This window comes from Canis lupus, chromosome 13 (genome assembly GCF_003254725.2).
Source record: "Canis lupus dingo isolate Sandy chromosome 13, ASM325472v2, whole genome shotgun sequence".
In the NCBI taxonomy this organism is placed as follows: Eukaryota; Metazoa; Chordata; class Mammalia; order Carnivora; family Canidae; genus Canis; species Canis lupus.
The window spans coordinates 5,638,483-5,665,823 of NC_064255.1; the positions used below are offsets into that span (position 1 = coordinate 5,638,483).

A 27,341-nucleotide genomic window follows, 5' to 3' on the forward strand; every position below is an offset into this window, starting at 1 on the left:
TGCCTGAATCATTACCTTGGAAAAAGTGATTTTAATTTAGTTTTTATCTGAAACATAATTGAGCTTATTTTAATAAACTGCTTAAAAATATGTCTATTAATTCTGTCCTTTTACATTATACCGTACAGAATTTAGTATTGATAATTTATTTTCATATATTCAGTATTAATTATTTATGACATGCATATTTTCTATTTTTATATATAGATGAGTATTTTCAACTTATATATATTTTTTTAATGAAAATAAGTGGTTTCATTAATGAGTATGTTTATAGTATGGTAAATTATAATACTGCACATACAAAGAGCAGACTAAAAGGAGTTATAAATGTAAGAGAATGCCAAGAATTAGGGACAATAAAAATCTGTCTCCAAATAGAGTCTAAAGAGATGTGATGATGATAAAAGGTAATGTGACATCATGGATCAGAAAAAAAGTCAGATTAAAAACCAAGGAAATCTAAATAAAGCATAGATTTTAGTCAATAGTTATGTATCAATATTAGTTCATTAACTATGACAAATATGCCATAGCCATGTAAGATGTTAATAATAGGGAAAATTAGGTGTGGAGTATACTGGAATTTTCTGTAATATAATTTCTGTAAAATTTTTAACAATTTTCTTGTAAGTTTAAAGCTATTCTAAAATTAAAGGTTTATTAAACTAATTTTAATATTTTTAAAACATGAATCTGAAGTTTAAGAACAATGATTAAAATTTCTTTTAGCATACTGACATAACAAAAAACAATGAAAGCAGGTTTAAAATAAAATATCAAATGCAGAGTTTTTATTAACAACTGTATTCAAAGTGGCCAATATTTCAATGTGGTTGGAAAAAGGAAGAAATTACAAAAATTTAGAACCCATTAGTTACAAGAGAATGGAAAACTGTTTTAGAGCTACTGTATGTGTATCTGCCAGAATAGGTTAGGATATGCTGTGATAACAAATGACTCAAAATTATTAGTGGCTTAACTCAAAGAATTCTTGTCTGACTCCTTCTGCATGTCCCCTGAAAGGTCATACTTGTGCATGTACTCAGGGACCCAGGCTGATGGAGGTGCCTGTTGCTAACTGCTTCCACATAAAGGAAGGAGGACAAGGTGACTCATGCTTCCATGGTTGAAGCTTCTGCCCTGAAGTTACATGGGCCAGTTTTGTCCATATTTCATTGGTGGAGCAAGTTCACATCACCACACCTAACTTAAGAGGTGCAGGGAAAAGTGAATATATTCAAACAGACCCAGTGTGAATGATTTTGTGACTTCTGCTTATAGTTCATAGTATTCTAGCTATTAAGTACATAACTTTCGTAATAGTTATGACAAAGGTGTTGGAACAAATGGATTTGGGTTAAGCCCTGAAACATTTTTGGAAATCAACTGCTAATTTCTACTTATTTCTATTTTATTTTTTTGTTAATGCAGATCCTGGTTTAACTCAGAAGAAATTATCAGATACTTGCCCCTATTTTGTCCCGACTTTCAGAGGCTTCAGTTACAGTTATTATAGTAAGAAGCCCTGACAAACATAAGTACACAAGCTTTTATATGCAGTTATAGCAATCTATTCATGAGTATCCCGATATTGAGGTCTTGCAGGACCAAACATAAATGAATCAACATCCTTGATGTCTTGATACATAATCCGCAATGGGAAGTTATGTCCACAGTGGCCACCACAGAGATGGGAAAAAGGGCTGAAAGCATTTCTTATACCTGCAAGTTTGAGGAATTAGAGGGGTTAGGTGAATTAAAGTTCAATTTGAAAATCTACTGAAGGGGAGCTAGCCACTCTGGACCTCAACTTTCTCATTGCTACAATAAGGGAGTACATAAACCACAAGGGCACGTTGGATCCCTACAGGTAGCTTCAGAAATTCTACAAATCAGTAATTTTCAAACTTCTCATTTTTAATGCATTTTTAAATTCTTTAAATGTAATGCAAATGACGTCTTTAAATTATACTCACTCTGGAAAATGGTAATTTTTTTAAAAATACAAAATGAGTGCCTTACTAACTCAAAACACATAAATGGTGACCAAAGCTAAAAATTTAGTCAGTCTCCAAAATCTACCAACCTGTCTTAAACCTATTACCATAAATCGTTTCCCACATTCATGTCAGGAAAATCCTGACCTGTCAGTAAGTCTGCCTGCACATAAGACATGAGGCTGCTCAAGTGAGAGCAAAAGTAGGAATGGGTTCTGTGGATACAAGATTTGGAAAGTTGACATGACATTAGTTTGACATTTCATTTTGAGCCTCATTTCAGGGTTTAGGTAAGTTTCCAGATTGGTAGCAGAGAGGACTTTTTGATTATTGTGGAGTCTTTCAAAGGATTTTCAGGTATTATTAGGGGAAACCAATGATTTGGTTGTTTATTTAATTGAGTGGCTTTCTTTGAATACGGTGGGTGCCAAGTAAATGAGTCATCAGACTAAGCAGAGCAGAATAACAAAAACACCTCCTGGACTTTACTTTCTGCCTGTGATGTTTGGCAATTCAGGAACTTGATTTTAACCTGCAGGTGCCTTTTCCAAATACACTATAGTTGAAAATACCTAACACCACAGTGGTTGGAAGGGCTCTATAACAACATAACCTGGCCCTTAGTTTTACAGTTTGCTACCTGAGTATTTTTAAACATCTCTACATACTCACACAGACACATATATTTTACATGTATATGTATGTGGCATGTGTATGCCTGTATACACACACACACACATATATATATACCTTTTTAAAAATATATATGTATTTTTTATCATGGCTGTTGAGTCCTTATGAATAATTCCAGTTGGGCCACTCCTATGGTCACAATAGGTTATTTTCATAGATCTTGCCATTTATTTATTTATTTATTCATGAGAGAGACACACACAGAGAGAGAATGGCAGAGACACAGGCACAGGGAGAAGCAGGCTTCATGCAGAGAGCCTGATGTGGGACTCCATCGCAGAACCCCGGGATCAAGTCCTGAGCCAAAGGCAGATGCTCAACCGCTGAGCCACCCAGGCATCCCAGATCTTGCCATTTAAAAGAAAATGTATCTAAAAAATTATCTACTGCTGCTTAACAGTTTTCACAACTTCAGCAGCATAAAACAGCACTCATTTATTAGGTCATGGTTCTGGATGCCACATGTCTGGGAGGGCAGAGCATGGCTGAGTTTTCTCCTGAGGGTATCACATGGCTGAAATCAGGTATTGGCTGGCCTGAGTTCTTGTCTGGAGGTTCTGGGCAAAAACTGCTACCAGAGACATTCAAGTTGTTGGTAGAATCTAGTTGCTTGCATTTGGGGGCCTGAGGTCCCTGTGTGTTTGCTGCCTCTCAGCAGCTAGAGGCTGCTTGCAGGTCCTTTCCATGTGTCTCCACAATCTCCAGCCACCAAAGGTACTCTGAATCCCTCATGGCTCTCAGATCTCCCTCACTGACTCTTAGAATTAGCCAGAGAAAGCACTCTGCTTTTAAAAGACTCATGTGGGTATGTTAGGCCCATTCAGATAATCTCCCTATTTTTAGGTCAACTGATTAGTAACCTTAATTACATTTGCCAAATCCCTTTTGCCAGGTTAAGAAACAAAATCATGGGGCCATCTTAGAATTCCACCTGCTACACTAATCTAATGCAGACATCTACGTCCACTGTTAACCAGATTCAGTTTCTAAGTTGGGTGACATGATAGAGCATTTGGAGCATTAAATGTGAGTCACTGCATTTGATTATATTTAGACTAAATTACTTTTATAGTGAATGTCATGCAAAGGATTTGTAGTACTGAAAAATACATTTACTTTTAAATAAGTCTACGTGCATATTAGACTGGGTGACAGGCACTGAGGGGGGCACTTGACAGGATGAACACTGGGTGTTATGCATATGTTGGCATATCAAACTCCAATAAAAAATATATACAAAAAAAGAATAAGTAAATAAAAATTTTAAAAAAATTAAAAAGACGTACATTTAAAAGACATAAAAACCTATCATAAACACGCAACGCAGCATATTGCTTACAGTTTTCTGATTCCATCTGATGACAATGAGTAGCTTTCTCTCCATGTATGCCATTAATCATGATCATACACTAATGACACAAACTCATAGACTTTGTAACTTTACAGCAGAGATCATCTGTCACCACCACCCCTATCCCCTGCCTTTTTCATAAATGAAGAGCCAGAGACTCGAGGTATGACTCAGAGTGGGCCACAGAGTCAGGTGGTCAGTGGTGCAGATTGGCCTGGAATATGTTTTCTGATTCCCTACCTGGTAGTAATAGTAAGGACAGTACCATTTGAATATTTTTTCTGAATCAGGCACTATCCTAAGCACTTCAAGTATATTATTTTTCTTATCACAAAAATTCTATGAGGTAGGCACTACTGTCTTTGCCATGTCATTTGGAGAAAATGGAGTCACAGAGAAGCTAAGTAACTGGTTCAGTGTCACCCAGCTTGTATATGGTTAAGTGGGGATTCAAAGAGAAGCAGTCTGACACGACGGCCTGACCCCTTCACTGTGCCCTGCTCTTTCCACCCCACCAGTGGCTCCTCATGGGGCCTTCCATCTGCAGTTACAGAGGTAGCTGCACTGGCTACCCATTGGTTGTATTTGACAACAAATCCGCAATTAGTGGTGAATTTGGAATCAGAAAACTGTGTATAAACTTCTGTTGTGTCACTTTCTCTGTAAGCTGCTGGGCCTTGTGTATGCTGTGTTTGTAAAAATGAGGATTGTTAGAGTTCTGAAATGAATGCAGTGTTGTTGTTATTCTTGGACAAATGGTAACTGGTTCTCATCACACTGTAATAGCAGGTTTTCAAGTCATTCGTGCTGGGGTGGAGTCACACTGTGAAATAAGAAGGATCTATGTCCTGACACCTTTAGAAATCTCGTTTCCTTTGAAAGTCATGTGTTTCCTGTATATATTCCTCAGTCCACATTTTCCAGCTCCCCTGCAGTGATTCGGCTCACTTGGAGGTGATTTTTCACATGGGCATCCTTCATGGGAAGAGAACAGTACAGCCACATGGAGAGGCCGGGACTAGCCCTTGGCTGGGCTCCTGCACAACAGCCTGGCAACTTCCATGATTCCAGTTCACATCTGAACAGAATGAATGTGACCATCTGGATATCACTGTCAAATAATCATGAATATTAAATTTCTGAGTACCAAGGGTCTCTTCTTCATCCCCATTCTTTTTCTAAAAACATTTTCTCTTTTTTTGTGTATATGTATATTTTCTTCTCTACTATTTGAAAGTAAGTTGCAGACAATATAACATTTCAGCTCTAAATATTTCAGCATGTATTTCTAATGATAAGGAAATTTTTTATAATACATGCCATTATCTACCTAGGAAAATTAATAATTTTCTTATCCTGCCTAATACGCAGTCCATGTTCAGATTTTCCTTATTTGTCCTAAAATTGCTTTTAGAGTGTTTTGCTTTTAGGGTTTCTTGTTTTGTTTTTTCCCAAAAGGAAACCAAAGTATACTCATAGCATTTAATGGTTACATCTCTATGATATTTTAAGATCTGGACCAATTCCCCTACCTTGTTAGCATATTTGCTTGTCTTCATGATACTTTTTGAAGAGACTTTTTTTTTTTTTTGAAGAGACTTTTTGAAGAGACTAAGCCAATTCTCTTGAACAAAACTGTGTTCTGTGTTTGTCTGATTTTTTTTTTTATTGTGTCACTTATCTTTTACTCTGTCCTCTGTGTTTTAGAAAACAAGTGGGTTCCAAAGGCCTAATTAGAAACAGATTGTATATTTTTGTCTGGACTAACTTGATAGGAGGTACTGTATGGAGGTACCTATGATTGCCCCACTATTAGAGCTATTAAGTTTGATTAAGATGGTGATAGCAAAAAAAAAAAAAAAAAAAAGATGGTGATAGCTAGTTGCTGTCCCAGTGGTAAAGTACATGCTTACCTTTAATAAGTAGAACTAAATTGTGGAATGATTTTTGGGGGGCTCCTATGAATAACATTTCATCTAATGCTGTTACCATCTACTGATGTGCCTTATCTGAATCATTTATTCCTTTGGAGATTGAAAATTGGTCATTTTACATTTTTATCATTTCTTTTACATTTATTAAATGTATTTAAACTAATATTTCTCTGCAAAGAATAGCCTTCCCTCATCAATAAGGGATGCTTTTGATTGTCTTATAGTTCATATCAGTACAACATGTTTACCATCAATTTCCTAAAATATCAGCCTTAGATTATGGAACTAAGGTGTAGATCAATCATAACTTATCTTTGATAGAAACTTCCTAGAGCATTTTGGTGTACATCAAGATTGGAAGTAAAGAATAGATGAAATTTAAAGCAGTGTTCCAAGATGGTGAGCAAATATTAGAAGAGGTATGGCAAGATGAATTTCAAGAAGTCATGGTCAATATCAGCAAATGTTTATCGATATGAAATTAAATTATTAATACCAGGCATTAAAAGAGCCTACCATACCCCAAAAAGCTAATGATATGCATGATCAGTGTAGATAAATATTGAGGACTGACAAGAAGTAAATTAAGACAAATAGTTCGGACTGTCATACAGTGACTCCAGCCTTAGTAGCCTCTCCACTCCACATTCCAACATGCAAGGCCCTTTGTGTTCTGGGCTCAGGCTGTTGTCTGACGAGCCCCCATCATGACTCTTCATCTGGTTGTTTGCATCATCCCTCAACTGCACATGGTTCTTCCTCCCTTCATGCTTCTGTCCAGGCACTCCCCTTGGCCCAAAACCCTTCCTTCTTGCCTCTTAGGTCCCAGTGTACCCATTTCGCAAGCCCAGCTAAAACCCCACTCCTTCTGTGAAACTCCTTCCTCCCTGACCCCTCCAAATCACTCATACTTCTTACCCTACATCACATATGTGATTTCTGACTCAGTTTCCTATTTGGTCTTCTAATTGGCTTCTATAAGTAAATCTCATATTTCAAGCTATTCAAAGGTCCTTAAGGACATGACTACCCAGGATCCCAAATTAGAAAACTCTTTTCACATGGCATTGCTAGGTTTTTGCCTACCCTTTGAGAGTTTCTCTGAAAGTTACCCACAGTTGTGAAACTATTATCTGACACTTTATCTCCTTTGTACAGCTTTCTTTGCCTTCTAATATCAGTTACCTTACAAAATCAGGTTTTTGTGTGAGAGCTAAGGTTAGAACTGACATTGATGCATCACCTGTTCTTTGGAAATAAAGACAAGGCTTAATCATTTCACTATGATCAAAAGAAAGGAAAAAGAAATAGGCAGGCATAAATTAACGTTGTATTTAAATATTACAATGAAAACAAAGTTTATTTTGCTTTCCTTGAGAGCCTTTTTGTTTCTTTTATGACCAACTCGAACACTGCTTTAAATGGGAATGAAACAACAGTATTTGTGCCTCTTGAAGATGTTTTTAGAGTTTTTTCATCCCACTCAACAAGACATTGAAATACCTTTCCTCTTTGTCTCCTTAACAAGAGCACTTTGTATTTATGCAATTCTTTCCATCTAAGGACCTTCACCACTTTGGCGGAGTATTTCTCGTTACCAGATGGTGATGACAAAACTATCATGCTTCTTGTTTTTCTGTCTGTGCAGAAGCAGGTGGTAAAAAGCTACGGAGCACTGTCCAGCGAAGCACGGAAACAGGCCTGGCCGTGGAAATGAGGAACTGGATGACTCGACAGGCAAGCCGAGAATCGACTGATGGCAGCATGAACAGCTATAGCTCAGAAGGAAAGTGAGTGAGGCCAGCCATGATATGCGTCGCTTCCATGCGCACAAGGACCATCTCTCTCTCTCTCTCTCTTTCTCTATGCTTACCTAGAAGTTAACTCACACTCTTGAGAGCGCCATTTTCATTTCCACTGGCTGATTTGCTGTGAAGAGAACTTTTGCTTACCTACCACTGAGAAATGTGACATCTGGCTTTTTATATCAAGGGAAATATAGGTTTGGGGATATTTTGCTTTAATAATAGCAAGGCGCTAAACAGTGACTGTCAAAATACATGCACATTAAAGTTTGCTCTGGCTTGAAATATATAGAAGCACAGAAAGAATAACACCCTGAGCTACACCACAGGAATAATGCTAATTTTTAAAATCTTTGCTCTTAAGAGTTATTACTAAAAATTATAGAATACTTGATACATACTTAGTTCCATGAAGTAACAAGCAGTTCACATAGATGTAATATCACTAAGTAACTTCGTGAGACTTTCCTTTATGTAGTTAGCTTCTAGCTTTTCTTTAAATATTTAAATAAATATTTTTAAAGCATTTTTCAACACTGTGTAGCCCTGTCATCAACAAATTGACAATAATCAGCAACTACAGATCCATAGATGGGTGCATAAAGGACGTTAATAGAGGAAAATGGGGTTTACTGACCTCACTCTGTCATCATGATGGAAGCATCAGACATTTAGACAGCATGCATCTAGCTAATTCACAGACAGGAGGCAGAGTATTGATGATGTGCCATTGGGAACATTTGTCCAGTGCGATTATATAAACACAGGAGATATATATGGTTTCCATACTTTTTTCACTAAGGTTGTATGGGATGCTAACAGAAACATTAAAATATTGGGATTAACTATATTTGGAAATTAAGATTGGGAGGAGAAATGGATTTGATGTTAATTAAGGAAGTCTTAAAAGAGATGGAGAAGCAGTTGAAAAATGAATGTGCACTGAGCTTTCATCATTGCAGAGCACTGTGTTAGATACTGTGAGGGATACAAAAATGTCCAGATTGTGGCCCCCAGCACCTCAGATGTTTATGTCTTATAAGAAAAATGGGATAAATACTCGTACATTCATTCAACAAATATTTCTACGCCTTACAGTGTTCTAGGCACTGGGCTGAGTTGGGGATATAAGTCATACAAGAAGGCCAAAATCAATTAGTGGTTAAGACTATAGGCTTTAAAATCACATAGGCTTAAGTTTTTATCTCTTTTATGGAGCTGTAGAAACTTAGGCAAGTTATTTAATTTTTCTGAGTTTCATTTTAATTATTTTTCTTAACAAGTATTTATTAAGAGCTTACAATATTCCAGGCATGGTTCTAGATGCTGGAGATAGATTAGCAAACAAAGCAAAAACAAAAACCAGAAAACAAAACCCTACCCTCAACAAATTTACAGTCTAATAGATAAGATGGATAATAAACAAGAAAAGTTGTTCATATGTATATATATAAGGAAAAATCATAAAATATAGTGTAGATTAGGTAGTATAAGTGTAAAGAGAAAGAAAAAGAAAGGGAGAGAGCTGAGAGAGGGTAAAGGTAAGTTTTATGTAGAGTAGACAGGGAAAGCAACATATTTGAGCAAAGATTTGAAGAATGTGGACATTCGAAAGAAGGATATTCCAAGCTGAAGCACTGTGGACCAAGGGCAGGCATAGTAATTAAGATGGGGGCAGGGGTGGACAGCTTGTGCCATCTTTGTATCATTATGAGGACTTTGCTTTTACTCTGAGAGGGTTGAGAAACCAGTGGAGGGTTTGCGTGGGGTCCTGCTATTATCTGACTTGAATGTTAAGTCCTGATTGCTGTGAGGGTGGAAAGTAAATTTGGCCACAGAGGGATCATTCAAAGGGCTGTTCAGTAATATGCTCAGACCACAGTGATAGGATTAGCAAGGTCAGATTCTGGATGCATTTTGACAGTAGAGCCAATAAGATTTATTGATTCATCTGATGAGTAGTGAGAGAACAGGGGTGTATTCGTTTGCTAGGGCTGCCCTCACAAAATACCAAAGATTGGGTAGCTTAAACAACAGAAGTTTATTTTCTCATAGCTCTGGAGGCTAGAAATTCAATAGCAAGGTGTTATGGGTTTGGTTTCTCCCAAGACCTCTTTCCTTGGCTTTCAGATGGCCTCCTCCTTGCTGTGTGCTCGCATGGTATTTCTTCTGTGCATGCATATGCCTGATGTCTTTTGTTCTACTTAGAAGGATACCAGCCACAATAGATTAGGGCCCCACCCTTATGACCTCATTTAACTGTAATTACTTCTTTAAAGGCCCTATCTCCACGTACAGTCATACTAGGGGTTAAGGCTTCAACATATGCATTGGTGGGGGGACAAGGTTCAGTCCATAACAAAGAAGAAAGACTACCTCAAGGTTGGACAATTGGAAAAATGAAGTTGCATTTAAGATGAGAATCGCCTAAAAGGAACAGAGTTTGGATTTTTGTTTGTTTTGAGGTTGGGAGTCAGTTTGAGACAGGTTAAATGTCAGTTATCAGACATCCAAACAGATATGTTGACAGAGCAGATCGAATACAGGTCTGTGATCCAAACTGGAGATGTCAATCTAGGCCATATCAGCATAAATAGGACTTAAAACCATGAAACTGCATGAGATTACCAAGGAGATTGAGGTATGCAGAAAAAATAGGAAGTCAAAGCATCAAGCTCCCAATATTCAGTGGTAGAAACAGTGATGGAGACTGGGGTAGAGTGGCCAAAGAGGAAAATTGGAACCAGAGGGTCTGGGAAGCACAGTGGACAAGGAGGAGGGAAGGCTCGATTATGTCAGCTGATATTGATATGTTAAATCAAACAAGTGCTGAGTATTCACAGTTGGGTTTACCATGTGGCCGTTATGTAACCGTGGTCAGAGAAACTTTGGTAGAGTGGAGAAAAATCAAGCAAGCAAGAGAGGAAGGAAAAACTATATAGAGTTTCAAGGGGAACAAGAAAAAAGAAATTGAAGATGGCACATAGAGTGAACTCAGAACTTTGAGTAAAGAAGTGGGGTGGGAATTAGAAAAGATTTTTTTTAAGGTAGAAGTTTTTTTTTTGAGTAGAAGAATAACAGTTTGTGTACTGATGGGAATGATCTAGAAGAGTTTCTTCGTCTATAAAACAAGTTAGATAATAGAATCTATCTCCTAGTACAGCTAAAAGAATTAAATCCGATAATGCCTGTCGTGGCGTAGGCACTCAGTAGGTACTGAGTGCTAACGATAAAAATCACAGCCCATGCCCTCCAGACAAGGAGAAGAAAGATACATACACAGCAGCCTGTGATATGGTGTGACAGGTGCTTCTGGTGACATACATAGGCTGCTAGAGAATAAGAAAGGAAGAGTCATGGGAAGTAAAGTGAGGTGCTGGGATCCAATTGATAGAAAGGGCAAAATCAGGCAGCCCGGGTGGCTGAGCGGTTTAGCGCCGCCTTCGGCCCGGGGCATGATCCTGGAGGCCTGGGATACAGTCCCACGTCGGGCTCCCTGCAGGGAGCCTGCTTCTCCCTCTGCCTGTGTCTCTGCCTCTCTCTGTGTGTGTCCTTAATGAATAAATAAATAAAATCTTAAAAAAAAAAAAAAAAAAAAAAAGACAGGGCAAAATCGTGGTGGCAACTGCTCCTGCTACAGGATGGGAGCAAGAGGGAAACCCAAGATGCTTGAAAGTAAGAGGGTTGAGGGTTTAATCAAACCATGTGTTATTTTGCTTTTAGTCTGATTTTCCCTGGTGTCCGCCTGGCCTCTGATAGCCAATTCAGCGATTTCCTGGATGGCCTTGGCCCTGCCCAGCTCGTGGGGCGTCAGACTCTGGCTACACCTGCAATGGGTAAGAATTTCTGTCATGTGGTTTCATTATTTCCTCTTTTAGATTATTGAAAATTACATTCTCTAGTGTCATAGGATCTTTAACGGTATTGTCAGCAAGAATAAGTATTTTTATTTTACCAATAAAAAAATTTTAGTTGATTTTTTCCAATTTAATTTATATGCTTTTTAAAGTAAGATGTCACTGATAAATTTTAAACATATTTGAATGTAGGGGTGCCTGGGTGGCTCTGACTCTTGATTTCGGCTCAGGTCATAATCTCAGGGTCCCAGGTTAAGGCCCTGCATCAGGCTCTGCACTCAGCTCAGAGTCTGCTTGTCTCCTTCTCCTTCTGCTCAGTCTCTCTGCCTTGTTCTCTCAAATAAATAAATAAATCTTTTTAAAAGAATAAATAAATAAATAAATTTGAATGTAGGAAATATATGGGAAATGATGAAATGATATAAAACCAACACCTTTGGCACAAACATGTTTCTTACTGCATTTGTTCACTAAGCCCTGTCTGTTTCCTCCTCACACATCATTAGGTGACATTCAGGTAGGAATGATGGACAAAAAGGGACAGTTGGAGGTGGAAATCATTCGGGCTCGTGGCCTTGTTGTAAAACCAGGTTCCAAGACACTGCCAGGTAATAACAGAAGAGATACTGCTATTATTTGTAACCCACACTTTTCAATGCAGAGATTTTGTGTTTTGATGAGATGCAGAAAACTTTGTTTTTAGATAATTAAGGATACTAAATGAATGAGTCTGTCATCTGTAGTAGTTTGTGCGTTTATCCTAAGCAAGCATTCAGTGAGGGTTGAGTGATAATTTAAGTTTTTAAATAAGTCCGTAGCTAATAGAAACCATTGCAAAATAAACATGTACATAAAAATTCTTTTTTCTTCTTAGCTGGTATTTTGTGTTCTTCTTTATCTGGAGCTTCAGAGTTCTTCTTGGGAATTATTAAAGTTCTGCATTAGAATAAAAATAGATATGGGTTGCCAAAGCAGCATAACCTTTGGATACAGGACATTCTAATTATACTAACTTCTACTTCCTGTAGTGTACAAAGAAAGAGAGGCACCATTATCAATGTTTATTGTGATGTCACACATTTCATACTGAAATGTCATAATCTAAGGTGCCTGGAGCCATGGAAAAGGACACAGACTCCAGATACAGTATGCAGAGATGTCTAGAACATGAGCTCTGATATGTAGAACAATTTGTGAGGATTCTGAAATTCAGGTTCTCACCTCGGCACTTTCACTGACTGAATTGTAATTTTGAATTTCATAACTTCCCTGTCCTTGCAGAAATTGTAAATTATAATGTGTACAACCTTGCAGGGTGATTAAGGTCAATTGTGTTTACAAAGGTCGTGGAGCTAGTTAACCCACCGTGCTATAAAGAATATCATAATTTGCACAGGCAAGAACATGCTTTTGTGAACAGTCAGATCTCTTTCAAGCCATGGAATTCATAATTAGTTGCCTCTTCCCAGCTTATGTGAATATATTACATCAAACCGCACCCTTGCCTTGTACCCATGCCACCATCAATAAACACTTTTGAGTAATAAATGATTTTTATTTATAAAAGTTTATGCTACATTATTTATATTATATAATTATATTACCTAAGTATTTCTATGGGTAAACATTATTTATATTATATAATTATAATACCTAAGTATTTCTATATTATAGAATTATATCATATTGTTTATAATTTATTTATGAAAATAAATATATAAAATAAATATAATAAATATTTATGTTTATAAAAATATAATAAATATTTATGTTTATAAATTATTTATGAAATGATATGATTTCAAGGATGTTTACTTATATTTAAGTACTGACAAATGGAAGACTGAGTAAGATCTCTTTCTTGAATATTGTTAGGGACTGGAAGCATTTTACCTTATTTCATGCAGTGTTTAAATCTATATATATAACCATGTGATGGTGAAATAGTAATCAAGTCAGAGGAGCCTCTGAGTTAATATTGCCTAAAGTATCCAAATAGCTGATAATTACCTATTATTTTTCTAATGATTTTGACATCATGTGGAAAGACCAGTGACTTCTGATTGCTAGCTTTGTCAGCCTAAAACTAAGCTGTTGCAGAGGTCACCTGCGAGTTGGGTATTCCATAATCATGGCTCGTCACTTAACCCTCCCCTCTGTCTGTTCTTTCCCAAGCACCATATGTAAAGGTGTATCTATTGGATAATGGAGTCTGCATAGCCAAAAAGAAAACAAAGGTGGCAAGAAAAACGCTGGAACCCCTTTACCAACAGCTTTTATCTTTCGAAGAAAGTCCCCAAGGAAAAGTTTTACAGGTATTTATTGGATGGTTATTCCTCTACATAAGAAGGTATTTTCTTGGACTCAAACCTTGTACCCACATGTCTTACTGCATTCTCTTCATTGCTTACAGCTGAAATTCTTGGGAAAGGTCAAAGCAGTGGCCAGTGCTATCAAGTCATAGACACTGTTGTTTCCTTTCCAGTGAACTATAGACTTGCAAACCCCCATCATACACAAACTCCAGTCTCCCTGGACTGCTTAGGATCTTAACATTCCAGTACACTTGGATGCGTGTACACTTTTGGATTCCAGTTGTTAAAGACAACCATACCACAATTAAAATACAACTATTTAACTTGATATTTGATGATAGCGCATTAACTGAATGTATTTTCGTTTACAAGTTTCCATGTACATAACTATACTGATGTTATTCTCCTTTTGATTTTGCCAACAGATCATTGTCTGGGGAGATTATGGCCGCATGGATCACAAATCCTTTATGGGAGTGGCCCAGATACTTTTAGATGAACTGGAGCTATCCAATATGGTGATTGGATGGTTCAAACTTTTTCCCCCTTCCTCCCTAGTAGATCCAACCTTGGCCCCTCTGACAAGAAGAGCGTCCCAATCCTCTCTGGAAAGTTCAACTGGACCTTCTTACTCTCGTTCATAGCAGCTGTAAAACTGTTGTCATAGCAACCAGCGTTACAAAAAAAAAAAAAAATTCCACAGGTCGCAAACCCTGGTAACACTGCATGCTTAATGTTGTGTCTTCTGAGCCTGTTTCTAGGGATACAAAGCGATCCTGTGTTCTCAGAGGAAGTTGCACACATTGTGCCCTAAAGATGGCCCTCAGGTGAAAGAGCAGAGTTATGAAGAACTATCAGGTTTGGAGTTCAGTAACACTTGAGTTTTGGTCCAATCTGAAGCCATGGATTAATCTCAAAGAATCAGTCAGTTTCATGCAACAAAAGCCCTTTTCAATGGCACCTTTATATTTTTATCGTTCCTTTTTCCTCATTTCTCTGACCCCCAAGCCCTGTTATGCCACAGAAAATAGAGCTATACAGTCATTAAGCCATGTTACAAGTCAAGGAGTGAAGTCCTAGGAAGCATCAGGTGAAAAGCAAGAGACCAAAGAAGTGGTCCGGGACAGACGTCAGCCCTCCTCTGGACAGTGACCAGGAGCAGCCAGTCCAGCGTGAACAGTGGCAGACTTCAGAGGTCCAGCAGGCACGCCATTCACTAATGCCATGATGTGTTGGACTCTGAAAAACAAAATTCTGTGGCTACACTGTACTGAATGAAATTAAAGAAACTTTTTTTGCATGGACACAGATTAGCTGAATACTTAAATTATTTTTTTGGGGCTGCAACTTGCAAAAAAAAAAGAATAAAAATCAGCCATTTTCAACAATTTATATTATTTTTAAAAATAAATTTCACTATTGCATGGTTTTAAAAAGGGGAGAGAATGCAACAGGGTGGTACAAAGACACACCATGTTTATTCTTTAATCATAGTCTGTGTTTTGGCAGACATTACAAATGAGAATACTTTCTAGAAGACACTTAAAATTCTCTTTATGTGACAAATAAGCATACTATATTCGATTTATTTCCATATTAAATATACAAATCTTATGAAGTTAAATATGTGCAAATCGTTCACATCTTTCTTCCTCTTCTCATCTCACTTTTCCTCTTTTCTCTTTTAATCTTTTCTTTCTCCCTACCAGAGTGAACATTATACTAAAAGATTACAAGTTTTTGACCTGATACTCCTTACACCCCATGTTTGATTCAGAGCTGTAGATGCTTCTGAATTTATGAATTTCTCAAGGGAAAAAAAAAAAACTAAGAGCTTTCTTTATTTCAAGCATGTTGAAAAGGATTTTGCAACATGTCTTGGGAGTACCTTAAAGTAAGTCAGCATGTATTTGATAAAGAAGATATTTGAACTTTTGCAATTTATTGTACAGTGCATGGTACTTTTGTTTTCACCTTCCAAGTTCAGTTTACTGGAAAGCCCTAAAATCACGTGGCCATTGTAATGTCTAATAAATTTGTTTTTAGCACCAGCATTATTCATACAGGGGTTAAAGTATTATTTCTAGAAGGTCTTAGGTTTTGTTTTTTAATTAATTAAAGCAATTTCTTTAGCCAATTTCCATTTACTATGTGAATAGAAGAACACTGCTAAAAATTTGGAGCCTGAAACACAAGGCTGTTTATTAATTCATTTTTCTGTAGTAAAATACAATTTTTCACAAAATTATATTTCTAAAGAAATATAGTAAACATAAATATGCAACAAATAATTTTAAAGCTCCAATTTTTAGGTGACTCAAAGAAAGTCAATCTGCCTATTAATAGTTCTTTGATGCCATCACCAAAAGTCTACACCACAAATCCCCAAAAGTCGAAAGTCGGACCCCTGCCTTTGGTTTTACAGACAGTTATTACCATTGGGTGGTGCTGCAAGGTCAAGTTTCTCTTAAGTTCCCCTGTTGAGAAGAAAAGTCACTGGTTAATGTAATAAACCACCCATTCTTTCTGTTTCTTTATGTGCATTTTGATAACACATTCTTACAGGTTGATTTTCATTTCTTGCAATAACTTTTGAAATTCACATACATACCATTTAAGGCCATGCACAAAAATTGCTTTCTTCTTTTTTTTTTTTCCTTTTTAAATTCCATGCTGACCATTAAAAACTATCATGCTTGATATGGTGCAAAAGTTAAAATGAGTATCACTAAAAATGCCTTCTCTTTATGTGGTGCAATATGAAATACACCGAGACTGTGTCTTGACATTCTGAGATCTACGATGGACCCAGGTAAAGTTGTTAAAAGAACGAATAATACTTTACAGAAATAATTTAGACACTTGTGTACCAGCAGCAATTGATTTAATAGACCTATAGTGTCTATACTCTCCCTTAGAATAAAGGTTTACCATTTTCCTGATACTAAGATGCAGTCACATAATCTTTTGTGCATATTCCTATATAAATTATTTCTAATTTTAATAAGAAGGACATGACTGTATGGAATATTTGTACATACTTATCATTATGCAGTATTTATTTAAAAGTTGGTGTATTTTTTTTAATTTTCACATGTCTGCACCTCGACTTGTGGTTTAGTCGTGTAAATAGAACTATTCCAGTGACCATTGCTGCCCTGTACATAGTATGTTTTCAAAGTAAAGGGAATTCCAGTTGGAAAAAAAAAAGGGGCAGATTAGTCCTGTAATGAACACCAACTAATGTAAATCAAATTCATTCTGGTGATGGTATTTAACACTTTAAATAAAACATTTTCTTTACAGACGTTGTATGCACGGCTTTCTCTGACTTCTTTCCCACTCCCAAGCTCTCTGCAGCTTTCCCTGGACTCACGTGTCATTTCAAAACCATGAAATCATCTTTTTTTTTCTTCTCCATGAGAGAAACAGACTGCTGGTCTTAGCAAAGAGCATTTTTTTTTAAAGATTGTATTTATTTATTCATGAGAGACACAGAGAGAGAGGGAGAGACACAGGCAGAGAAGCAGGCTCCCCACCGGGAGCCTGATGCGGGACTCAATCCCAAACTGAGCCAAAGGCAGAGGCTCAACCACTGAGCCTCCAGGGCATCCTTAAAGAGTGAGTTTTCAAAGTGCCACAGGATCTCCGCTCACATCATTGAAAGTTGCTGATTTTAAAAAAGGTGACTATTCTGTGGGGCCGGGGCAGGATTGAGATGCTTTCTGGTTCAATGACTCAACGGCTCCCAGAGTCTGGAAGGAAACTGAGTGAGGGTTCTGAGTCAGTGTCACCCCCACAGATGGCAGAACTGTAGAGAATCACACACAGGGTGAAGGTGATGAGAGTGACCGTGGGCTTTACGCTGCTGTGTCAGTTGAGCTCTGTGGTGGGTGGGGGGTGCGTTTTCAGCTGGGGAGACACCAAGGTGACACGGTGTATACCAACCTGCCCAGAGATTGGCCTCTATCCTGCGGCTCTGGGTGTGAGTTTCTCCATAGCCTTCTCCGGCGGTTCCTCAAACTGGAAGAAAACCCCCCAGCAGAGTTCTGATAGAAGCCTTCCCTGGCTCTTAATTTAAAAGTGAGCTTAATGATTAGAAATCCGAATAGGTCCTCTCTCCATCCTTGGAATTCACCATTCTATTTCCAAGGATTTCGTTTCTGCTCAGTCCGTGCCTGTCTCAGATTATTTTTCATTATTCAGTATACACTTCCTACTCTGATGAGCTATCTCTTTGCTGTTCACACACTCCTATTATAACAATCCCTTTGCCTTTTTTTAAAAGATTTTTTAAAATTTATTCATGAGAGACACAGAGAGAAAGGCAGAGACAGACAGAGGGAGAAGCAGGCTCCCGAGAAGATGTGGGACTCGATCCCAGGACCCCGGGATCAAGGCCTGAGCCAAAGGCAGATGCACAACCACTGAGCTACACAGACACTCTACCCCTTGCCTTTCTTATATGCCCTCTCCCGAAAAGCCCTTCTACTTTCTCAGAAACCATCCACACTAGTCCTTCCCTGCAGCTCCCCATAAGGACTCTCTTCCTTCTGGTTCCTGACCAAACCCTACCAGCGTGGCTGCTGTTGACGCCAACACCCTCACTTTCCCAGGAACTCCAGAATCGAGGCACCACCTGCAGCAGTAAAGACCCTGGTGGTCACTCTTGTAGGGGCTGACAGAGGAATGGTCAGAAAGCCACCAAAGCTGTCTACCTGTACCGACTTACTCCCAAGAGTATAAGTGACTAACTTCTACAACACAAACTGGTTTGGGTTTTTCTTTTAAATTATATACACTATCAGCTGGTTCCTGGCTCTGCCACTTACTGTTCAGCCTTGACAATGTCATTTCTATTCTCTGAGTCTCACTACTCAAAACTGCAAAATGGGAATAGTAAAACTATTCAGTTCGTTGGGTTGCCATGGGGATTAAATAAAATAATGTATACAGAACACACAGCACCTTGAGTGGTATAAAGTAAGTGCTAATTATTACGCGCATAAATAATTGATTAGAACGTCTTAAAAATACCATTTCATTCTTTGCTGGTCTGTCTTATCGAAGGTACAAGCAGTCCTCCTGAAGAGACAAATAATTTTCTCTGGTCATTTGGGGCCAAGCTGGATTGGGAGGTAGCCCTGCTGAACTCCCTGCAGACCAGGTCTTCTCTTCCCTGGAGAAGAACATGCCCCCAGGAGGTTCAGCCATCTACTGTCAGGGCTGCATAAGAGAAAGCCCAGCAAGAAATCTCAGCAAGGCAGCTCAGGGCCTCCTCAGAAGGGAGCAGCTGGGCAGACAGTGCCAGGCAGTCAGCCAAGAGATAGGACCTTGAAAATACCCTGGGAGAGTTCATTGCACATGGGCTGGCTCTCTGTCTTGGAAAGTCAGTGATGGGAGAGGAAGTCCCAGCTCCTGGAAGATAACATGACATGGGAGCAGAGTGACCTCAGAATCCTCATAGGCAGATCGCTGAGTTCCTTATCGTGCACCTTCTCTGATTGTTTTCTAGGCAAGAAATAACCCAGAGCCTGGGCTCTCCTCTTGTCATAGGTCCAGCTGGTGAGCTGCTGGGGACAACAGACTTTTTGGGTGTCCACCCAAAGACAATAAGCACCTCTACAGACTACACGGGGCCCTGGTGATATGATGGGATACCCAAACCCTGACCTTAATGACTTGGGCCCTATCTGGGAGTGATGAACAGCATGACAGCAAGAAACCGTGTTAGACAATCCTGAGCCTTTCTTAACAAATTTCAGTTTCTTGCTGGGGAAATTTTAGAAATTGTGAGAAAAAGTATGTGTTACCTAGCTCATTCTTGACTTATTGTTTAAAAGATTTTATTTATTCATGAGAGAGAGAGAGAGATGCAGGCTCCATGGAGGGAGCCCAATGCGGAACTCGATCTCGGGACTCCAGGATCACCCGCTGGGCTGAAGGCAGGCACTAAACCACTGAACTACCCAGGGATCTCCATTCTTGACTTATTATAGCCAAGAACTTTGTGTGTTGACAGACAAAAAACAAAAACAAAAACAGAAAAAAACCCAATGCTTTGGTGGCAAGGGGAACAGGATGAGGGGTTGACTCATCCTGAATATTCTGAGTTCTGACAAGTGCTGAGTCCTCAAAGTTGACTCTCTAGTCAACCTTTAGGTACAAACTTGGTGCCCAAAGACTTAAAAATAATCCCAAACTCACAAAAATCAAAAATCTAGTTCTTCAGCCTTTCTCAGAAGAAGTAATAGAGTATAACAGAGTCTCAAGTCTTAAAATGATCTAGGAGACAGGCTCTTCAAATATCCAGGAATCATTTCTCTTCCAAATAGATGAGTCCTTGATCTCTAGATACCAATGGGTACATCTTTTCTTTCTTTCTTTTTTTTTTTTTTTAAGATTTTATTTATTTGACAGAGCACAAGCAGAGGGAGTAGCATGCAGAGGGAGAAGCAGGCTCCCCCCTGAGCAAGGAGCCCAAAGCAGGGCTCAATCCCAGGACCCGGGGATCTTGACCTGAGCCAAATGCAGATACTTAACTGACTGAGCCATCCAGGCGCCCCTCTTTTTTGGCTTACATCTTTTCTATTGTCATAATGAAACACATTTCAGGTCTCAGGTATCAATACTGTGACTCTTCACTCAAAGCTGAACCTCAAAGCCTATCACTCATTGTTCATCGTAGTAAAGAGAAATGAGGGGTGGGAAGATAGAGAAGGAAAGAGTCTGGGAAAGGGGGAGCCGAGAGAGAAAAGGTCCCCAAACAACTTAGCTCTTAACGAGATTTAGTCTGTTTTCCTTGTCTAGAATGTGGTCTATTTCCTTACCCTTAGCTGGAGCGAGGCAGGTGAGTGGGTGAATGCCAAGGAGCACCAGAGACAAAATGGAAACAGAAATAAACATTTAGAGGCTTCTTTTGATGATAGAATTATATCTAGGGTCTTCTTGGAGAGTTGAGAGTGCCTTGAAGGAGAAAGGTCATGGCTTTTAAGAGGATGCTCAGGGAAGAGAGAGCCACAGTATGGGGCTGGAGTTAAGTTTGAGGGACACAAACCACACGCATGGAGAGCAGGACCCCAGCAGCATGGCGACAAAAAGGTCTTCCTGCTAGAACACAAGAAGCAGCAGTGTGAATACTTGGCAGTTGCTACCGTACGTCTTTCCTTTCTCTTCCTTTAGTATGGAAGTAGCAGGACACTGTCTGCCCAGCCAGATGCTTTTCTCTTATCTGCTGGGCTGGGCAGTGTATCAGCAGGATTCAAACCCAGCATTGTGCGCTTGTGAGGCAGGTTCTCAGGACATGAAGCAAAGTGGGGCCCAGAGGTCCAAGGAACGTGAGGGCAGAGGCACCAGCAAGCAGCAGTCCTGGTGAGAGACTGCAGATTGCACGAATTTTTCAGGTCTTGGTATCTCAGTGTTCACACTGTTCTGATTGCCACTTGCTCTTGTCTCCACTGTATCCACTGTATAGCTGGTCTTCTTAATAATGAAAACTCTGAAGAATATACTGCAAGACAGGAGAGCCTTTGTATTTTTTAAATTATTATTTTTTAAATTATAAATTTTTAAATTTTTAAAAATATATATTTTTTAATTCTGTTCAAGCACTAGTAATGTCATCCAAACATCATTCCAGACCCCAGAAGGGCCCCCCCTGAATATGACCAGAGTGTATGCTTTTATATCTAAAATATGTCTGTTGCTAGATAAGATATATGCTGGGCAGAAACACAAGAGGAAGAATTGATTAACTTTTTTTTTAGGAAGGTGCCTGAAGGAAGTGAGCTTTTCTGTTTGTTGACTCACTCTGTTTCAGCTTACTCATCTGCCACAGAGGCACATAATGACCATTTCAAAGGGTTGTGGAGGGGGTGGGGGTGAAATGACAAAAATAAATGACCATATAACCTAGTATATATATAATAAGTACTGAACCAAACTTACTGCTATTATTAACCAGGAACTGTGTTCAGCATAACTAAGAGAGTCTACAGTGAAAGTAGCTTGGTTTTTCTTCAAGGTTACTTCCTGGTTAGAAGATGGCAGCTGTAGCTCCAGCCATCACATTGACAGCCCCTAGGAGAGAAGAAAGAGGAAGAAGGAATAGCAAAGGGCATCAATCAGGTGGAGATATAGCTTGAATGCTTTCCAGGAAGTTCTGCCCAAGACTTCCAGGCTTAGAGGGCAAAGATTCAATATTTGACTGTTAAATGTTATGTTAGCTGTACAATTTTTGTAGATGCTCTATCATATTGAGAAAGTTATCTTTAATTCTCAATTTACTGAGAGTTTTTGTCAGAAAGGACTGTTAACATTTGTTAAATGCTTTTTCTCCTTCTATTGAGATGTTTATATGGATTTTCACCCATACCTTGTTACTATATGAATTACATTGATTTTTCCAATGGTAAGCCTTTTAAAAATTTGGAAAGAAACCCAACTTGCTCCTGAGGTACTATCTTCTTTATACATTACTGGATTCGACTTAATATTTTGTTAAGGATTCTTGCATCTGCATTCAGATATTAGTCTTTAATTTTCTTTCTTTGTAATGTCTGTCAGGCTGTTATCCGGGCTATGATGGCCTCATGAAAAAACTAGTTGGCAAGTGTTTCTTCCTCTATCTTCTGAATAAATTTGTGTTAAAATGGTATTATTTCTTTCATAAATATTTGTCAGAATTCATCAGTGAAATCAGCTAAGCCTGGAATTTTCTTTGTGGGAAAATTTGGCTACATACTAAACTTGTTTAATGAAAAGCTACTGGAGTATCTTTCAGTTTTGGCTATGATTTCCAACAATTTGTTGACTTCATGTAAGTTGCCAAATTTTATCATTATAAACATATTTATAATATTTTTTATCATCCTTTAAATTTCTGTAGAATTTAAAATAATGGCCTATCTCTTACTCTTGCTATTGGTAATGTTCTTTTTCTTGATCAGACTTGCTAGGAATTTATCAATTTCATTACTCTTTTCAACATAACCAATTTTTGACATTCTTGTATTTCTACATTATTTGTTATCTATTTCTGCTTTTTATTATTTTTTACCTTCTACTTATCTCAGGTTTGATTTGTTCTTTTTCTAGTTTCTTAAGGTAGAAACTTGGATCATTGACTTTAAACCTTTCTTCTTTTCTAATATCCTTATATGTACCCTTATTCATACTGCTATACCTGCAGCGCTCAATGACTGACTAGCATTTTCGCTGTCATTCAGGTAGTGCTATTCCTTTTTAGCTTAGAGGATTTCCCTTAGCATTTTTCATAACACAAGTCCCCTGTCAACAAATTCCCTAAGCTTTTGTTGTTTTGAAAATAGCATTATTTCACCTGAATTTTTGAAGTATATTTTCACTGGATAAAAACTTTTTGGTTTTGTTTTTTTAAGATTTTGTTTTATCATACTTTGTGATTGCTATTTGCATCCATAGTGCACTTCTAATTCCAAATATTTTGGGAGTTTTAGAAAAGATACCTAGAGGTATCTTGTTATTGATTTCTAACTTAATTCTAATTTGGCCAGACAATAAACTGCAAAATTTTGATCTTTTGATCTCTGTGGGGACATATTTTATTATCCAGCATATTGCTTTTCTTGGTAAACATTCCCAGTGCACTTGAAAAGAATGTGCTTTCTGCAATGGTTGGGTCTGCTGTTCACATTCTATAAACATTAATTAGGTCGAGTTAGTTGATATTGTTTCTAAAATCTTCAATATCTCCATCAGTTACGAGAGAGAGGTATAGTAAAATTTGCAGCTGTGTTTGGATGAGTCAATTTTCCCCTTTAATTCTTTTAGTTTTTTTTTCCCTTATGTATTCTGAACCTCTGTTATTAATTGCATAACATATATGATTGTTGTCTTCCTGATGAATTAGATTATTTATTATTATGCAGTACTCTTTTATCATCAGTAATACTGCTTGTCTAGAATTTTACTTTGTGTTGAAACGCTTATTACGCTTGCTGCTTCCATGTTTCTACTCTTAACCTGCCCATGCTGGGTTATTTAAATTGTATCTCTGTTTCCTTTGGGGCAGTTTATGGTTGGCTTTTGCTTTGTAATTTATTTTGGTAGTTTTTTCCTTTTTCTTGGAATGTTTAATTCATTTACATTTAGTCCCACTATTGATATGGTTGGGTTTAAGTGTGCCATCTTGGCATTTATTGCTCCAAGTTATCCTATCTGCTTTTATCTTTTCTTTGCCTGTCTTTTGGATTAGTGTATTTTTTTAATATTTTATTTTAATTCCTTTATTTGCTCTGCATCGATTTTTTATGACTGTTTCTAGAGAGGTAACAGATGAATTCTTAACCTATTACTGTCCACTTTGAGTTAATATTTTACTAGTTTGCATAAAATAAAAGAACCTTATAACAGCAAAATTCTATTTACCTTGCCTATGCTTTTTGCTATTGTTATTATTTGTCTATCTAACTAAGAAAACACCACAATGCAATGTATTAGTTTTGTTTTAAATAATCACTTGTCTTTCAAACAAATTAAGAGTAGGAAAAAGATATTCTTTTATATTTTTCAATAATATTTACTATTTCTGGTTTTCTCATTCTGTTGTAGATTCAACTTTCTACCTAGTGTTATTCCTTTTTAGCTTGGAGGATTTCCCTTAGCATTTTTCATAACATAAGTCCTCTGTCAACAAATTCTCTAAGCTTTTGTTGTTTTGAAAATAGCATTATTTCACCTGAATTTTTGAAGTATATTTTCACTGGATAAAAATTTTTTTTGGTTTTGTTTTTTTAGATTTTGTTTATTTATTCATGAGAGACAGAGAGAGAGAGAGGCAGAGACACAGGTAGAGGGAAAAGCAGGCCCCATGCAGGGAGCCTGATGTGGGACTCGATTCCAGGACTCCAGGATCATGCCCTGAGCTGAAGGCAAACACTCAACTGCTGAGCCACCCACGTGTCCTGAGGATAAAAACTTTGTGTTGAGTTTCTTTCCTCCTGTTGCAGAATTTCAACGTTGTCATCTCATTCTTGTCTGGTCTCCATTCTTTATGATGAAAATTCGGTCATAATTCATGCTTTCTTTTCCCTTTTTGTAACTTCTTTTTTAAAAATATGACTGCTTTTAAGATTTTTCTCTTCACATTTGGTTTTTAGCAATTTGACTACATTTTACCTTGGTGTGTTTCTCTTTATATTTAAGTTACTATTAAGTTACTGGTGGATTCTTTGGTTTCTGTCGATTCTTCATTAGGGCAGGTCTACTTCCATTTTGAGCTTAGTTAGTCTTAGAGCATGGCGCTTGTTCCTAAGGCATGGTCTTTCTGAAGTCACAACTGAAAGTGTAAAGTATTCGGTAGATGTCGCTACTCTGGCTGGTTTAGAACTCCAACATCTTCCAACATTAAAACAACAGAATTAGAATTGTCTCTGCAACCCAAAATAATGGAGGATCAAAAGCAGGATTAAACAGAGGAAGCTAATAGGCGGGGATTTAAAACAACAAAAAAAGTAGGCATTTAAGACTGTAACTGCATCACAATCATGGTATAGTATTACACACAGAGGATAGGGCACCCGGGTGTCTCAGTTGGTTAAGTGTCTGACTCTTGACACCTGATCAGGTCTTGATTTCAAGGTGTGAGTCCAAGTCCAGCAATGGGCTCTGTGCCTGCAGTGAGCTCCATCCAGTGAGCCTACTTTAAAAAAATAAAAACAAAAATAAAGCTCTGCCAGGATTTTTGGACAAATATTGAATTCAGAACCATCCTTCAGTTCCAGACTGCCTGAGGTTCTATCCTATTTTAGTTCTCCTCTTCTTAGGTGTCCAAGAGATTCTCCTCATCTTTCCATATGGTTTTGGCATTAACCCCACCCCCATTACTTAAGCTATCTTGAGTGGGTCTCTGTTTATTTAATCAAAGGGACAAGTTAAAACTGTAACATAGCTATCATTCAGAACACTTGCTAAGTTATGACATCAATCATTTCATCAAACCCAAGCATTCTGTCCCTGCAGGACAAGGCCTAATATATTAAGACCCGATGAGCAACCCAAAGCCCAGAGATATTGTCTGACTATACTGGAAATTTCCTCAGTTCTCTTGACTATAGTTGTAACCGATGATATAAAACAGTGTGGTCCTCAAACTTCAGTGTGCGTCAGAATCGCCAAGAAGGCCTTGTTAACATATACGTGCTTGGGCCCCACTGGTAGTGTTTTTGACTTGGTACGTCTAAGAAAAGATTTAAGAATGTGCATGTCCAGGTGCTATTGGTCTAGGGACCACACTGTAAGAACCACTGATATGGAAAGTTCTCAGAGCAAGTTCATATCTATGTTTGTCTGTGTTTTATGTTTCTCTCCTTTAGAGAGTCACTAGCCCCCTGTTACTCATTACCCTACAAAATTATGTCATCCATAATCCCAAGGTGTGATGCATAGGGGTGGAAGCTGATATCCAAGAGAAAGGAGAGGGTTATAAAGGAGTCATTAGTTTAATAATTATTTTTTCCCCTGAAAGAAATGATAGCAGGAAGATTTAAGGGTTTCCAGTTATGTTTCCAGTACTTACTGTACTATGAGTAAAGAGCCATAAGTCTGCAACTGAAGTCTGGCAGTATTTCTTCAAAAACTATTTGGGGGAAGCTAATGATGGTGAACTACAGATGTTTCTAATATTTCTGTGGTTATTACCATCAGCAATATTTCTTTAATTCACATAAAATGAAATTTCACAACCCAGGGGTGGTCCATTTTTTATTAGCTACAATCCTTAAAAAACAACAATAATAACACTAATTGTTGCCTAGGCTCAATATAGCCCTCTGTCTTGTCAGAATGCAAACTTCCCACATGAATTCTCTTAGTCACACAAATTTTCTGTGAATTGAGGTCATGTCCTGGTGCTTTTTCACTTTATGAAAAAACAACAACAAAAGTTAAGAGCCGTGCTCTGTGGGCAGTTCAGGATACGGTGACTTGGGGAGAAAAGCTTACTGTCCAATAAGGGAGGTGAGACTTCTACAGATATTACTGTGTGTGACAGTAAGAAGCAGAGCCGAGCCACTGTTGATTGGGATGATCAGAGAAGGGTCTATAAAGAAAGTGGCATCTCAGCAGAATTTTGAAATTGGACTGGGTTTTGACAGTCACTCGTGGGAAGAAAAGCAAAGACAAGGAATTAATTCCAAGAGCACCAAGGACAAACCAGCTCAGGCTGTATCCCATTTATAGTGAGTTAAGTGATTTAGTGCTCACGTAAGATCCATGCAAAGGAATCATGGGAGAGGGGGTTAAAAGTGCAAGAAAATAAGGTCTCAAATGCCAGATCAAAGATTGCAAGTTTATTCAGCAGACAGTAGGGACACATTGACAGTTTTAAGCAAAGGAATCATATGATCT

At 38.0% G+C, this 27,341-nt stretch overlaps 1 protein-coding gene across 50 annotated transcripts in view; it reads left to right on the forward strand.

Annotated features, from left to right (window-relative positions):
• Positions 1-17,262, forward strand: part of RIMS2 (regulating synaptic membrane exocytosis 2) — a 580,920-nt gene extending 563,658 nt beyond the window's left edge. For all 50 annotated transcript variants that reach the window (XM_049093308.1, XM_049093313.1, XM_049093310.1 and 47 more), the window contains 5 exons: positions 7,627-7,768; positions 11,507-11,619; positions 12,147-12,248; positions 13,816-13,955; positions 14,381-17,262. In XM_049093308.1, coding sequence (XP_048949265.1) covers positions 7,627-7,768; positions 11,507-11,619; positions 12,147-12,248; positions 13,816-13,955; positions 14,381-14,599 — 716 coding nt within the window. In that variant the 3' untranslated portion in view covers positions 14,600-17,262. The remainder of the gene's footprint in view (positions 1-7,626; positions 7,769-11,506; positions 11,620-12,146; positions 12,249-13,815; positions 13,956-14,380) is intronic.
• Positions 17,263-27,341: the final 10,079 nt, after the last annotated feature.